Genomic DNA, 12,311 nt, shown 5'->3' with positions numbered 1-12,311 from the left:
TTCTTCTATCGGGTCACCCCCATCCAGCGGGTGTCGCTGTCGCCCCTTCGTCGTCGTTGCTACATCCAGCGGGCGAAAGGAGATCGGTTGGAGAGGGGTGCTTCCGGCGAAGGAGAGGAAGATAGAGTGAGAGATTGAGAGGGGTGAGGAAGATATAGGAGAGGTTGGGGGTAGGAGGAAAGGGAGGCCGAGCAATCCAAACCCTAACCCATGATCCGACTTTGTGCCGCCACCACCACTAACACCTAGATCTCACCTTTGTCATCGAAGACGGGCGGGCGATGGATCCGATGGTGTTGCGGCTCAGTACAAGTGGAGGGGTCGCTGCGGCGGGGGCGGTGAGTGTTGTTGCAGCGGATGGGTGATAGGAGCACCTTGCGGTGGCGTCCGAGGGTTTCGATGGGAGATAGAGGGGAAGGACGACGCTAGAAGAATGAGAAGGAGGACGAGGAGGAGGAGAAGAATAAAGGGAGGGGTGGCAGAGGAGGAGGAAGAAGGAGGGACAGGGACAGGAGGAGTGGGTAAGGAGTAGGTAAGGTTAGACTGTGGATAAGGTCAGCTGGAGCGATTTTGTTATTTGCTCGGTTGACCCAGTACCCATACAAAATCCATGTATAACTGGCACTTTTTCCTTTAGAACTGGCACCTATAGTAATCAAAAGTGTTGGCTCTATGTTTTTCCATACTGCGGAGATGGGAAAAAGTTTATAAGTGCCGGTTTTAAATGAATTTGCACCTATTAGCTGGCATTGATTAGAGGTTTTGTAGTAGTAAGAGAGTACTCCCTCCGTTTCACAATGTAAGACTTTCTAGCATTGCCCACATACATTTAGATACTAATGAATCTAGACATATACATATGTTTAGATTCATTAACATCTAAATGAATAGAGGTAATACTAGAAAGTCTTACATTGTGAAACGAAGGAAGTAATAAATAATTAAGGAAACAAAATATATAAGATAGACTATTTTTTATCATGATATATTCTTTCCACAAACATGTGAGGACAGAATATTGTTCACATATTGTTCCATAAACATGCAGAATCAAATTTGATCTATAAGTAACTACACATGATGGAATTAAAGTAATAAATCCAAGTACGAATTTGACGTATTGAACCTTATTTGTGCATTCTAGTCTGTTTTCTTGTTTTTCTAATAATATATAACACGATCATTTATGTTCTCTATTTTCATCAAAACAGTTTTTATTACTTACATCACATGCGACAAACGAGGACTCGTAGGCATAATAAGTTTCCCTTGCAAACATATACTAACTATTCTGTGACTAAATATCAGGACAAGAAACGAAAATAATGTAGCTCAATTTTTCAGTGTTTTCGTTACATGCATGCCTGAGGATTAATATGCTACTTCCTCCATTTTATATTATAAGACTTTCTAGCATTGTCAACATTCATATATATATATATATATGTTAGTGAATCTAAACACATGTGTGTCTAGATTAATTAATTAACATCTATATAAATGTGGGCAATATTAATGCTCCAAAAGTCTTATAACTTGAAACGAAGATTTATAGCTAGTCTTCAGTTGTTGATTTTGCATTGTACGTACGTAGTATAGAACAACATGACTTGGTATATTGTGTTATACGTACATGCAGGGGTTGCAGCCATTGAGTGGTCCATGCTTATTTGCATGGTGGTTAGCCCGACATATATATGTGGCTTCCCGTCGCTTCGAATTTAGAGTACGGATGCATGTGTATTTACTATCCCGACGTTGACCTCGTCCCATATATATCTGTTTTTCTTTTTTTTTTAATATATCTCTGTAATGAATGATTTAGGACATGTAACGAATGATGTTTCACCCACTTGTTATTAGCACTTGGATGGAATCAACATATATATGACAATTTCAACATAGAAATATGTGGAAAAACATTATATATATGAATAGAATCGACCCATATATAGGACAAATTAATGCAAGATATATATTTATATCGAATTAGTTAATATACTTGCTAGGTATATATTTATATATATAGATCAGTTAGGTGAAAGCAATCATTATTATATTCTTATGTCAAGATCATCCTTTCCAACAGTATTACTTATAATTTGTTTATAGATACGCTACTCCCTCCATTCCAAAATATAACACACAACCACCCTTAACCCAAAGACTAAGAAACAATTATTATCACCTCCTAGTTTGAATCACCTTAATATATAATGAATGCACTCAATAGATTTAGAGAAGTTGAAGGTGGAGGATTTTAAAGAATAATAATTTAGGTTGTGTTTAGTTCCATGCCAAAATTGGAAGTTTGAAGAAATTGGAACGATGCAACGAAAAAGTTGGAAGTTTATGTGTGTAGTAAAGTTCAATGTGACAGAAAAGTTGAAAGTTTGAAGAAAAAAGTTGGAATCTAAACAGGGCCTTAGTGGAGAAAATGTGCTAATTAATTACATAAATGCATGCACATCTTATATTATAAAACATCTGGAAAAAGTATTTGTGCCTTATATATATTATGGAGTGGAGGGAGTATAATTTTTCTATATGAAATATTTTTATTTAGAATAAGTAACGACAATTAGCACTTCATTTCCACAGTCAAGAAGCTTTATTTTTCTTATTGGGCAATGCTTCATTAACTCTGTATCCCCATATCAAAATCCTACATGCGCCTGCTAGGTACAGATATATAATTTCAGGAATATGTGTACATCAATGTGATGTGGAATTAGACGAATGCATTACTGCTAGCGTCTATTATTTGAAATGCTTTCTCTAGTGCAAGCAAGCACATTAATTCATGCATATATACATGAATACGGGGTTGTCTGGTTGATGTCTAATCTTATCATAATTAAGTTTAGGTCATTTAGGTCAGTTGTGTCATAGTGACACATGTAGATAAGAAATAGTACTATGTTGATCACAAGTGTGGCATGGTTAGCTACAAATTAATTTGAGAGTGTGACATGCGGGTCCTAAGGGTAAGAAAGGGTGATGTGGCACAGTTAAGCAGTAAAACAAACACCTACCTAATTTTAAAAGTTTGACGTGGCTAAGTGATGCAAGCAACCAAACACCCCTGCACAATCTTTCGCTAGTGCAAAACCTTATGTAGAACCTGGAACTACCATGATACTCCCTTCATTTCGAAATGTTTTACACCGTTAATTTTTTAGCACATGTTTGACCGTTCGTCTTATTTAAAAACTTTTGTGAAATATGTAAAATTATATGCCTACATAAAAATATATTTAACAATGAATCAAATGATAGGAAAAGGATTAATAATTACTTAAATTTTTTTAAATAAGACGAACGGTCAAACATGTGCTAAAAAGTCAACGGCGTCAAATATTTCGAAACGGAGGGAGTACATGCAAAATCTTTCGCTAGTTACATGCACAGTAGCTACCATGATACATGGTACCATACAGCTATATATGTGCACGCACTCCTCTCTACTTCTCATTTATGCTCCATTAAGTCCATCAGATCTCTCATACTGCTCCAATCCAACACGAAGATCGTCATTGGCCCATGCTTAACCAAACACAATTAACACGCTTATATGTGTAGCATACTCCTTCATTAGGCATTTCAAAAGGACAAGAAAGCTACAACGTACGTTCTCCTAGCAAGGACCTACCGATTGGTTAGTACTTAATGACGATGCTGATATGAGTTAATGTGCATGGTAGAATTTCGTGGGGAAAAAAAAAAAAAGAAAGATCGAGAAGCTAAGTACAGTGACCGTAGCTTATCGGCCAAGCCGCCCCGGCCGTTGCCGACACATTTTTAAATACAAAATGTTAGTCCATCCATTCGCTAGTACAAAAAAAAAATTCATGGACGTCGGCCCTGGTATATTTTAGGCGGATTATAAGTGGTGCCGTCTGAAAAAACCGGACGATCGGCATTGGGCTATCGCCACTCGCCCGTACGGGAAAATACATTATCCCGAGCGGGCATATTAATCCGACTGCATGGGATAATTCCCATTATCTTATGCAGCTCCTTACGAAGACCGTACGGAAAAATCAATTTTTGCGTGCGTGCACATTAAGTAGACCGTATGCGAGAATACCTCTCCCTCTCACTCACTTCAAAATTTTCACACCTTCTCTCCCTTACATTCCTTTTTTATGTTCACTCCATTCTCTCTCACACTTTCCTCCTCTCTATCTATTTTTCCATCTCTTTCTCTTCTCCTCTCCTCTCCGCTCCGCGGGAGGTGGCCGGCTCGACGACACCGCCGACGAGGCGGCGGCCGGGCCAGAACGGGCGGGAGGTGACGTGGCGGTGAGCGGCACGGTGGCAGTGAGTGGCCCTGCGGCGAATGGCTCGGGCGCGGCAGCGAGGGGCAATGGCCACCGGCTAGTGCCCGTATCCAGCGGTGGCGTCGGTGGCCATCCCCCACTCGGATCCGTGCGGATCCGGCGGCAGTGGCAGCTGGCGTGACGGTGGCGGCGGCGGGCGGGCTCGACGGCGGCAGCCGGGAGCAGCGGGCTCGAGGGTGGCGGCGGCGGCGGTGCGATGACAGCAACGACGACGGGTGGGCTCACCGACGGGTTGCGGTGGCCGGGTGTGGTGGCGGCGCGACAACGAGGGGAGCGGCGGCGGGTGATTCTAGGGTTAGGGTTAGGTTTATTTTATTTTATTTTATTTTATTTTGTGTTTCTTTTTTGCGTGCGGGCGGTATAACTTGACCGCACTGGATAATCGATTATCCCGTGGCGGTCCACTTAAAATGATTATCCTGTACGGTTTTGCTGCCCGCACGTGAAAATATTGATTTTCGTAGACCCCTAGGTGCAGACGGGCGCTAACTCCGCACGGAAAAATAGAGTTTGACCGCACGGAAAAATAAATTCTGTACTAGTGATTCCATATCACTTACAGTTTTATGTAATTAGCTTAGTATTAAATCAAACATTACTAGTTTGAACTATCAATTATTAAAAAAATTATGTAGGTTAGTGTCACTACTACATAAAATGCTAATAGCTGCCAGTTGAGAACCACACTTGAATGCCGGATTTTTCAATCAGCACCACAGAGACGGTACCGATGATTCAAACCATTGTTGCCGGTTCTACAACAGACACCTTCAGGTGCACGCAAGGAAAAAAAAATAAGTTCGATGCATCGGCTCGCATCAAGCCGATGGATGCTTCGAGTTGCTTGCAATTGCCGTCCAATATCATTTGACATATATAAAAAAATAAATCCATGTAGCCCCAAATCATTTGACATAGAAGAACAAACTGAATCATCCACATCGAATAACAAAATGAATCATCCACATCAAAGATTGAATTATCCAATCTAACAACTACAAATCCACGAAATCAGCTTCTACTCACCACCGTGTGGATCTAGCAAGGTTGAGACCACCAACACCGTCGCCGTCGAGCCGTTGAGTTGCTGGGTAGAGGTGTGTCGCAAGCCGCCACCGTCCCGCCGCTAGGGAGAAGCTAGCCGTCGTCGCATGGAATCGCCACCGGTGTCGTCCATGCATGGAGCCACCACCGCCGCTATGTTGAGGCCAGTTGCCAGCCACACGGGAGAGGGCACCGCCGCTCGCGAGGAAGAGTATAGCGTGTCGCCACTCACCTGTGGGGAGGGCGCCGCCGCTGCTGTCTTCCTCGCTAGTGGATAAGGGAGAAGGAGAGGGAGAAGGAGCGGGTGCTTGGCTGCTCGTGAGTGGATAAGGGAAATGAAAACTTCATATCTATTCTACAATTCTACAGTACAAAGTAATCAAGCTCTAATCAAGCTTCCATTTGCCTTATCCACTCACGAGCAGTACAAATGAAAACATACCGTACATAAAGCTAATTGCTGCATTAGGAGGAGTTGGAACTCGAGAGTCGAGAGGAAGCGAGCCGGCTGTATTGAACAAAAGTGGCAGCTCAGTTGGGAGGAGTCGGTTGACCGTGTGGAGTCGGTTGACCGTGTGGTGTAAATAACTACTTCATCCATTTCACAATATAAGTCATTCTATCATTTCCCACACATTTATATTGATGTTAATAAATCTAGATAGATATATATGTCTAGATTCATTAATATCAATATAAATATGAAAAATGCTAAAATGACTTACATTGTGAAACGGAGGGAGTAGCGCTTAGGGGAACAAATGGGCCAGGTGGCTAGCATATGGGCTTTTATTGGGCCTTAGCCATTGGGGTGAAGTGCTAAACATATTTTTTCTTAATTTTGATGGGTTCCGGGTGATCCGCAGGTCACTTTCTATCCCTGCCCCCGGCCCCGAACCCGAAAATTATCAGGGCCCCAACCCGATAGCCCCGCAAGTGAAAAAGCAACCCCGCCCCCAACCCCGTAGGGGTGGGTACCCGCTAGGTCTTCACTCCCCTATGGGCAAATTGCCACCCCTACCCAACACCGCCGTCCTCCACCCTGATCCATACCAATAGTCAAATCCACGCCAAACTCAACAACTGTATCATTCTCCCTTGTCAGCAGACTTGGACGAAAAAGCTCGTACTCCCTCCATCTAAAAATGTTAGGTGTATTTTATTTTTTGGATTTTCCAAAAGAGATTATCATACTTGTAGTTTTCATGTGCTAAGTTAATTGTTGACTGGAGCCTAAGCAATCATCTTAGTACCTATCAGGTGCATACATATATATAGTTCTTTGGTTTCCTTACATGGGGGAAGTTAAGTGATCGCTGTGACAACAGAAATATGTCTTACATCAGAGAGAGTAGCTCGTTAGCTTGCTTGGCTCGGCCCTTTGCAATTTTGTAACGAGCTGAGCTAATGATTTAGCTCGTTAGAGATGATGATATCATAACAGAAAACCTAGAGAACGGTATCCCGTTGGAACGGGATACCCTTCTATGAGACAGTACCTATACATGATACATGTTATGGTACCAGCTACATGGTACCCGATTCCTACGATACCTGTTACTCGGTACCTGTGATACCTAAGACCTGATACTTGTGATACTCGTGCAAGAGAATAGTTAATATGTCTATCCTGTTGTAACGGAATCCCGTTTTGTAGCAGCCCTCTATCATAAAGGCAAATATATATGTTTATAAAACGTGTTAGTAGCCCATCAGACGTAACAACAACGTGACCACGGCCCCATCTTGCAGCAGCCCATATATTCTAATTAAATCCTTGCCACCAAGCAAACGATTCATGAGCAAGCACAGCCGCACAGGTGCATAGCAGCCGTCTATCCTAGCTTCCCATCCGGGGGTCCGAGCCAGGCAGCGAGGTACGGAGGGCGATGACCTCCGGCGCCGGCCGCCGACGAGAGTACTCCCCCCACCGACAGAAGATCGACAGGCTTCCGTACGCGGTGGAGCTCACCGCTCCAAAAAGGTGTCGTCGTACGTGCTGCTTGCCAGCGCGCGTTCTGATCTCCTGCTCGCTCTGCCGACCATCAACTTGCGCCGCAAGCTTGTTCCTCCTGCTTATTTGCCTGCGCTCTCGGAGACGAAGGCGTCTGGTGCCTGCCTTGCCCAGATCTATCTTGTGATCGAGCTGGATGAGCTCGTTGGAGCAGCATTCGAGCCAAACCAGCTTGATATCCACCCCTATCTATTAGCATAGTAGAAAAAACTGGACCGGAGATTGAATCGGTCAAGCTGTTAGTTCACTGGTCCGTTGGTCTGAGCAGTGAACCGCTCGTTAAACCGCGGTTTGAAACCATAGGAATACTTCACATGTTTAGATAGCAAACATGGTTCATCTCCTCAGTAGTGCCAAAATCACACCTAATAGGGATCGATTCTCAACATAGCCACCTATTTTTTGAGTTTATTTCGAATAAATATTCTTGCTATGCTACATGGGCCTCTAAGTGGCTTAAGTTCTGTTGCTGCACACGTTGACCCGGCTGGCTCGGTTTGCTTCGGTTCGTCGGGTCATGCCAAAACCAGCCGGTTCATCTGCGGTCAATTGTGAAGGCGGTCTTTTAAATAAACCAAATCACTAGGCGGTTGTCATGACAAAACTCAGCTCTCAGGGTGTTGGTTCCAGTTTTTCCCGGTTTAATCACCGGCCAGGTCCCCTTTCTTTTATGCTTGTTAGACACACTAGAGCCTGCGGACGCTGTCCTTCACCCAGCGACGAGGAAGGCGATCGAAACGGACAGAGAAAGGAGAGTAAAATGTAGAAATTACATTTTGCAAGATTTTAGGGACTTTGTTGAGTGGCAGTGGCATTTTGGAGGTACGCCAGTGCATTATTCTAGTGGCATATAAGCAATTACCTCTGTTCTGATGGCTTTTTGCCAATTGGAGCATGTCATAATAGAAAAATCTAGGACTGTTACGTTCTCTAGTTTTTCATAACATTTTTTTACTTACACAGTAAAACGCATGCGCTTATAACGTACTCAACTCATCCTATAAATACACACGCATACCCTATCTTTATCAGTACCTCCGAAAAATTGAACTGGTATATCCTAATGTTGACGAAATCACTACGAACGACTCGCTATCAAGGGTCCAACTCAAAGGAAAAAGAACATACATACATATTTGTTCCCCTCTCTCTTATTCTATTAATAGAAAAAATGCTCATGCGTTACAACGAGTAAAAGCGTTTTTTCTAATGGTACAACAACTGAGAGCTGAGGAATAAATTGAAAGATCAGTATTGATAAATATTATAATTGAACAAGCGTTGCCTCCTACCTCCCTTGCTCTGCCTGCCTCTCTTAACTTCCGGAAAATAGTTCCGTGCACGTACAATACCGAAGCCGATCATCTCCATCAAATCTAGTTGAATATTTCTCGGTCTTCTAAAACTGATTAAGGGCTTTTGATCCACTTGATCTCTTCTTTCAGTATTTCCCAAACTCGGAGCAAATCCATAAAACTCAAGATAAAAACGGCCGGGGAAAGATCACTGACTGGCCATCATTCACTACCGTTAAACGAAGATTAAATCTAATGAATTAAAGCCAAATTGAAAGGAAAAATCATGGGAAAGGATGAGGGATGAGTGAGGAATCAATTTTTGCAATTAATTAGGGGAGAAAACGCATGAGGTGGTAGATCAATGTGGCGGCGGCGTTAGGGTTTGGCCCGGGTGGCACGGTGGTGGCGCGGCGGCGGCGCTGCAGAGGTGCGCGGCAACGGATTAGACACATATGTATGCATGACATACAAAATCAAATACACGGAATCCTTGCTTAGGTATAAAATAGATTTGAGATAAAGATAAATATTAGAAAACTAACTTAAACACGGATGACATACTAAAATTTTTGCGGAAACAACTTTAATTTATATAATACTTCATCCGTTTCACAATGTAAGTCATTCTAGCATTTCGCACATTCATATTGATGTTAATAAATCTATATAGATATATATATATGTCAAGATTCATTAACATCAATATGAATGTGGGAAATGTTAGAATGACTTACATTATGAAACGGAGGGAGTAGTAGAGATAGAGATAGAGATAAGCATTCAGTAAAAAAAGAGCATTGCAATGGAAAAAAGTCCAATTACAACCCTGATTTTCTTCGGTGGTGGTAAACGTACGGCTACATGAAAACAACTCACACGCGTTCGACAAACTCCAGTGAACAAATCACAGTGCACATATACTGTACTGCACGGTCCTGTACGTGTACATATCATACATGATCATATCCCCAGGTACGTTGTGCATGCACACCTTAATCAATTAATTGCACACAGTAGTACAGTACGTACGTACTGTAGTACCCCACCATAAAAGCAGCTACTATTAATTACAACAACAACATTATTTCTAACACTTGACCCCGGATGGAGTCGATCGATCGCCACCGGACATATGCAAATGCAAAGCAGCTATGCATTATTACAGCAAACAACAACGTTATGACCCCGCTGCGCGCGTCGATCGATCCGCCGGGCAAAACGTCCTAATCCGATCCGACGGGATCGTAACCCGCAACTTACGCCAACGTACGCTCCGGCGGCACGCACGCACGGAGATCTCGCCGGTGAAATGTTGAGCTCGCGAGTACGTACGGCAAGGCGCGCGCGACCTCGACGTTGACGCCCAAACTGACAACCCCCCTCTTAGATCTCTCCTTCCTCCTCTGCTATATAAACCCCATGCCCTCCTCGCTGAAGCTCACAGCCTCCTCGATCTCTCCTCTACAGCAGCTCATCACTGCTCAAGAGAAAGGAGACGGCAACAATGGCGACGGCGAGGTTGCTCCTAGTGCTCACGGTGGTGGCGGCGGCGGGCAGCTGCTTCTGCAGCGCCCAGGAGGCGAAGCCGCCGCCGTACTGCGGCAGCGTGAGGACGGCCATTGAGGCGCACAACATCATCGGCTGGAAGACGTTCACGGCGGATTGCGCCAAATACCTCGCCGACTACCTCACCGGCGATCGATACCCCCGCGACGCCGACGTGGTGATCAACGAGGCCATCGCCTACGCCGAGAGCCTCAAGCTCTCCGGCAGCGGCAAGGAGATCTGGGTGTTCGACGTCGACGAAACCGCGCTCTCCACACTGCCCTACCAAGCCAACCATGGCTACGGGTACGTATTTATACACATATACCTATACCCTAGGTCACCAAGTTTCTTTTAGTTATATATCATCATCAAATTTAATAAATTGTTCCCTCTCAAAAAAAATATGAGTCCTAAATTTGAAATTCTAATTAATATAAATGGTGTACCCACTAACCACCTTAATTAGACATTTATTAATGTTTTAGCACTTTTAAATACTACTCCTTTTTTAATAGATGAAGTCATTCACTTTTGTAATAACATTTGATTATTCGTCTTATTAAAAAATATAGTGCAAATATGATAAAGTATAAATTGTACTTAAATTTTTTTCAATAATAAATATGTCATAACAAAATAAATAACATTTACAAAAACCTTTTGAATAGAACAAATGGTCAAACGTGATGGCGAAAGTCAACGGTGTCATCTATTAAAAAATATAGGGAGTATTCTTTTCGAAATAATCCAAATTATTATTCCGTTCGCAGAGTTCAACCATATGATCAGGCAAGCTTCATCCAGTACGTGTCCGAGGGAAGCGCACCGGCGCTGCAGGGGACGCTGCGGCTCTACCAACGGCTGCTCCAGCTCGGTGTTAAGCCAGTATTCCTGACTGACCGCACCGAGGACCAAAGGACAGTCACCACCAACAACCTCCTCTCTCAGGGTTACTGCAGCTGGGAGAAACTGTTGTTCCAGCCGGTTGGGCTTCAGACCACAACACAGGCGTTCAAGACTGATGAGCGGCAGAAGCTTGTGGACGCCGGCTATGTCATCGTCGGCAACATCGGCGACCAGTGGACCGACATCCTCGGCTCGCCGGAGGGCTGCCGTACCTTTAAGTACCCCAACCCCATGTACTATGTCGCCTAGCTCGGCTGCCGGCCTGCGCCATATTGCTAGCTTCGCTAGCTAGCCATATCTCGATGATCCATAATTCGCCTGTGTTTCATATATTTACTTGATTTCTTCTCATGAACTGTTGTAGCAGTTAACCTTTGAAGCATATGCTTGATTTCCTTTCTTAGCTATTGATGAGAGGTGAGATTTGAATTTGTAATAACCCTTGTTTGGCATGGGTTGGCCATATATTGATCGATGTATCGTGTGTTGAGCAAGCTGCTTGGATTTGTGACAATATATAATCAATAATGAGAGTAATGGATCAAAAAGTTCCTTTCATTAAACATGTCGAATATTGACTGAATTTGTCTTTTCGTATATATGAAGGAGAAATGTGTGGTGAGAGTGGTAACACTACGCCATGGCATAAATCGATCGGTTTTTAATTCAGATTATTAAATTATTCTAGCTAGCTAGTCGGCGCTCTACTTTAGTCAAAGTGGCAAACTGGCAATTTAAAGGGTAAATCAATTAAATTTTAGAAAATAAACTTTAGTCAAAGTCTGTTTTTCACCTCCAAGCTAGTATTTAATCCAGACAAAAAAAAAAATCTCAGCGTACAGTTGTTTCGTTGATTTATTTGAAATGGAGATTGTCTTCCTATTTGCGCCCTTATTGTTCATTTCTTTACGATTAGACACATAACCATGAAACGTACGGAGTATTTAATTTAGGTTGCGTTCGGCAGTTGAAGAAAGTGAGTGAGTTTGTTTCGATTTCCGCGCGCACGCTTCCAAACTACTAAATGGTGCATTTTTTGTAAAAATTTTCTATAGGAAAGTTGCTTTAAAAAATCATATTAATCTATTTTTTAAATTTAAAATAGTTAATACTCAATTAATCATGCGCTAATGGCTCACCTCGTTTTACGTATCTTCC

General features: G+C 43.0%; 1 protein-coding gene across 1 annotated transcript; it reads left to right on the top strand.

Moving 5' to 3' along the window:
• Window positions 1-10,136: 10,136 nt before the first annotated feature.
• On the top strand, window positions 10,137-11,647 carry LOC127772493 (acid phosphatase 1-like). Its single transcript, XM_052298420.1, has 2 exons — window positions 10,137-10,550; window positions 11,018-11,647. Exons 1-2 carry the CDS (start codon window positions 10,204-10,206, stop codon window positions 11,400-11,402), a joined length of 732 nt encoding a protein of 243 aa, XP_052154380.1. The 5' UTR covers window positions 10,137-10,203; the 3' UTR covers window positions 11,403-11,647.
• Window positions 11,648-12,311: the final 664 nt, after the last annotated feature.

The sequence above is a fragment of the Oryza glaberrima genome, chromosome 5 (genome assembly GCF_000147395.1).
Source record: "Oryza glaberrima chromosome 5, OglaRS2, whole genome shotgun sequence".
Taxonomy (NCBI): domain Eukaryota; kingdom Viridiplantae; phylum Streptophyta; class Magnoliopsida; order Poales; family Poaceae; genus Oryza; species Oryza glaberrima.
This window is presented reverse-complemented; position numbering and strand designations above follow the sequence as displayed.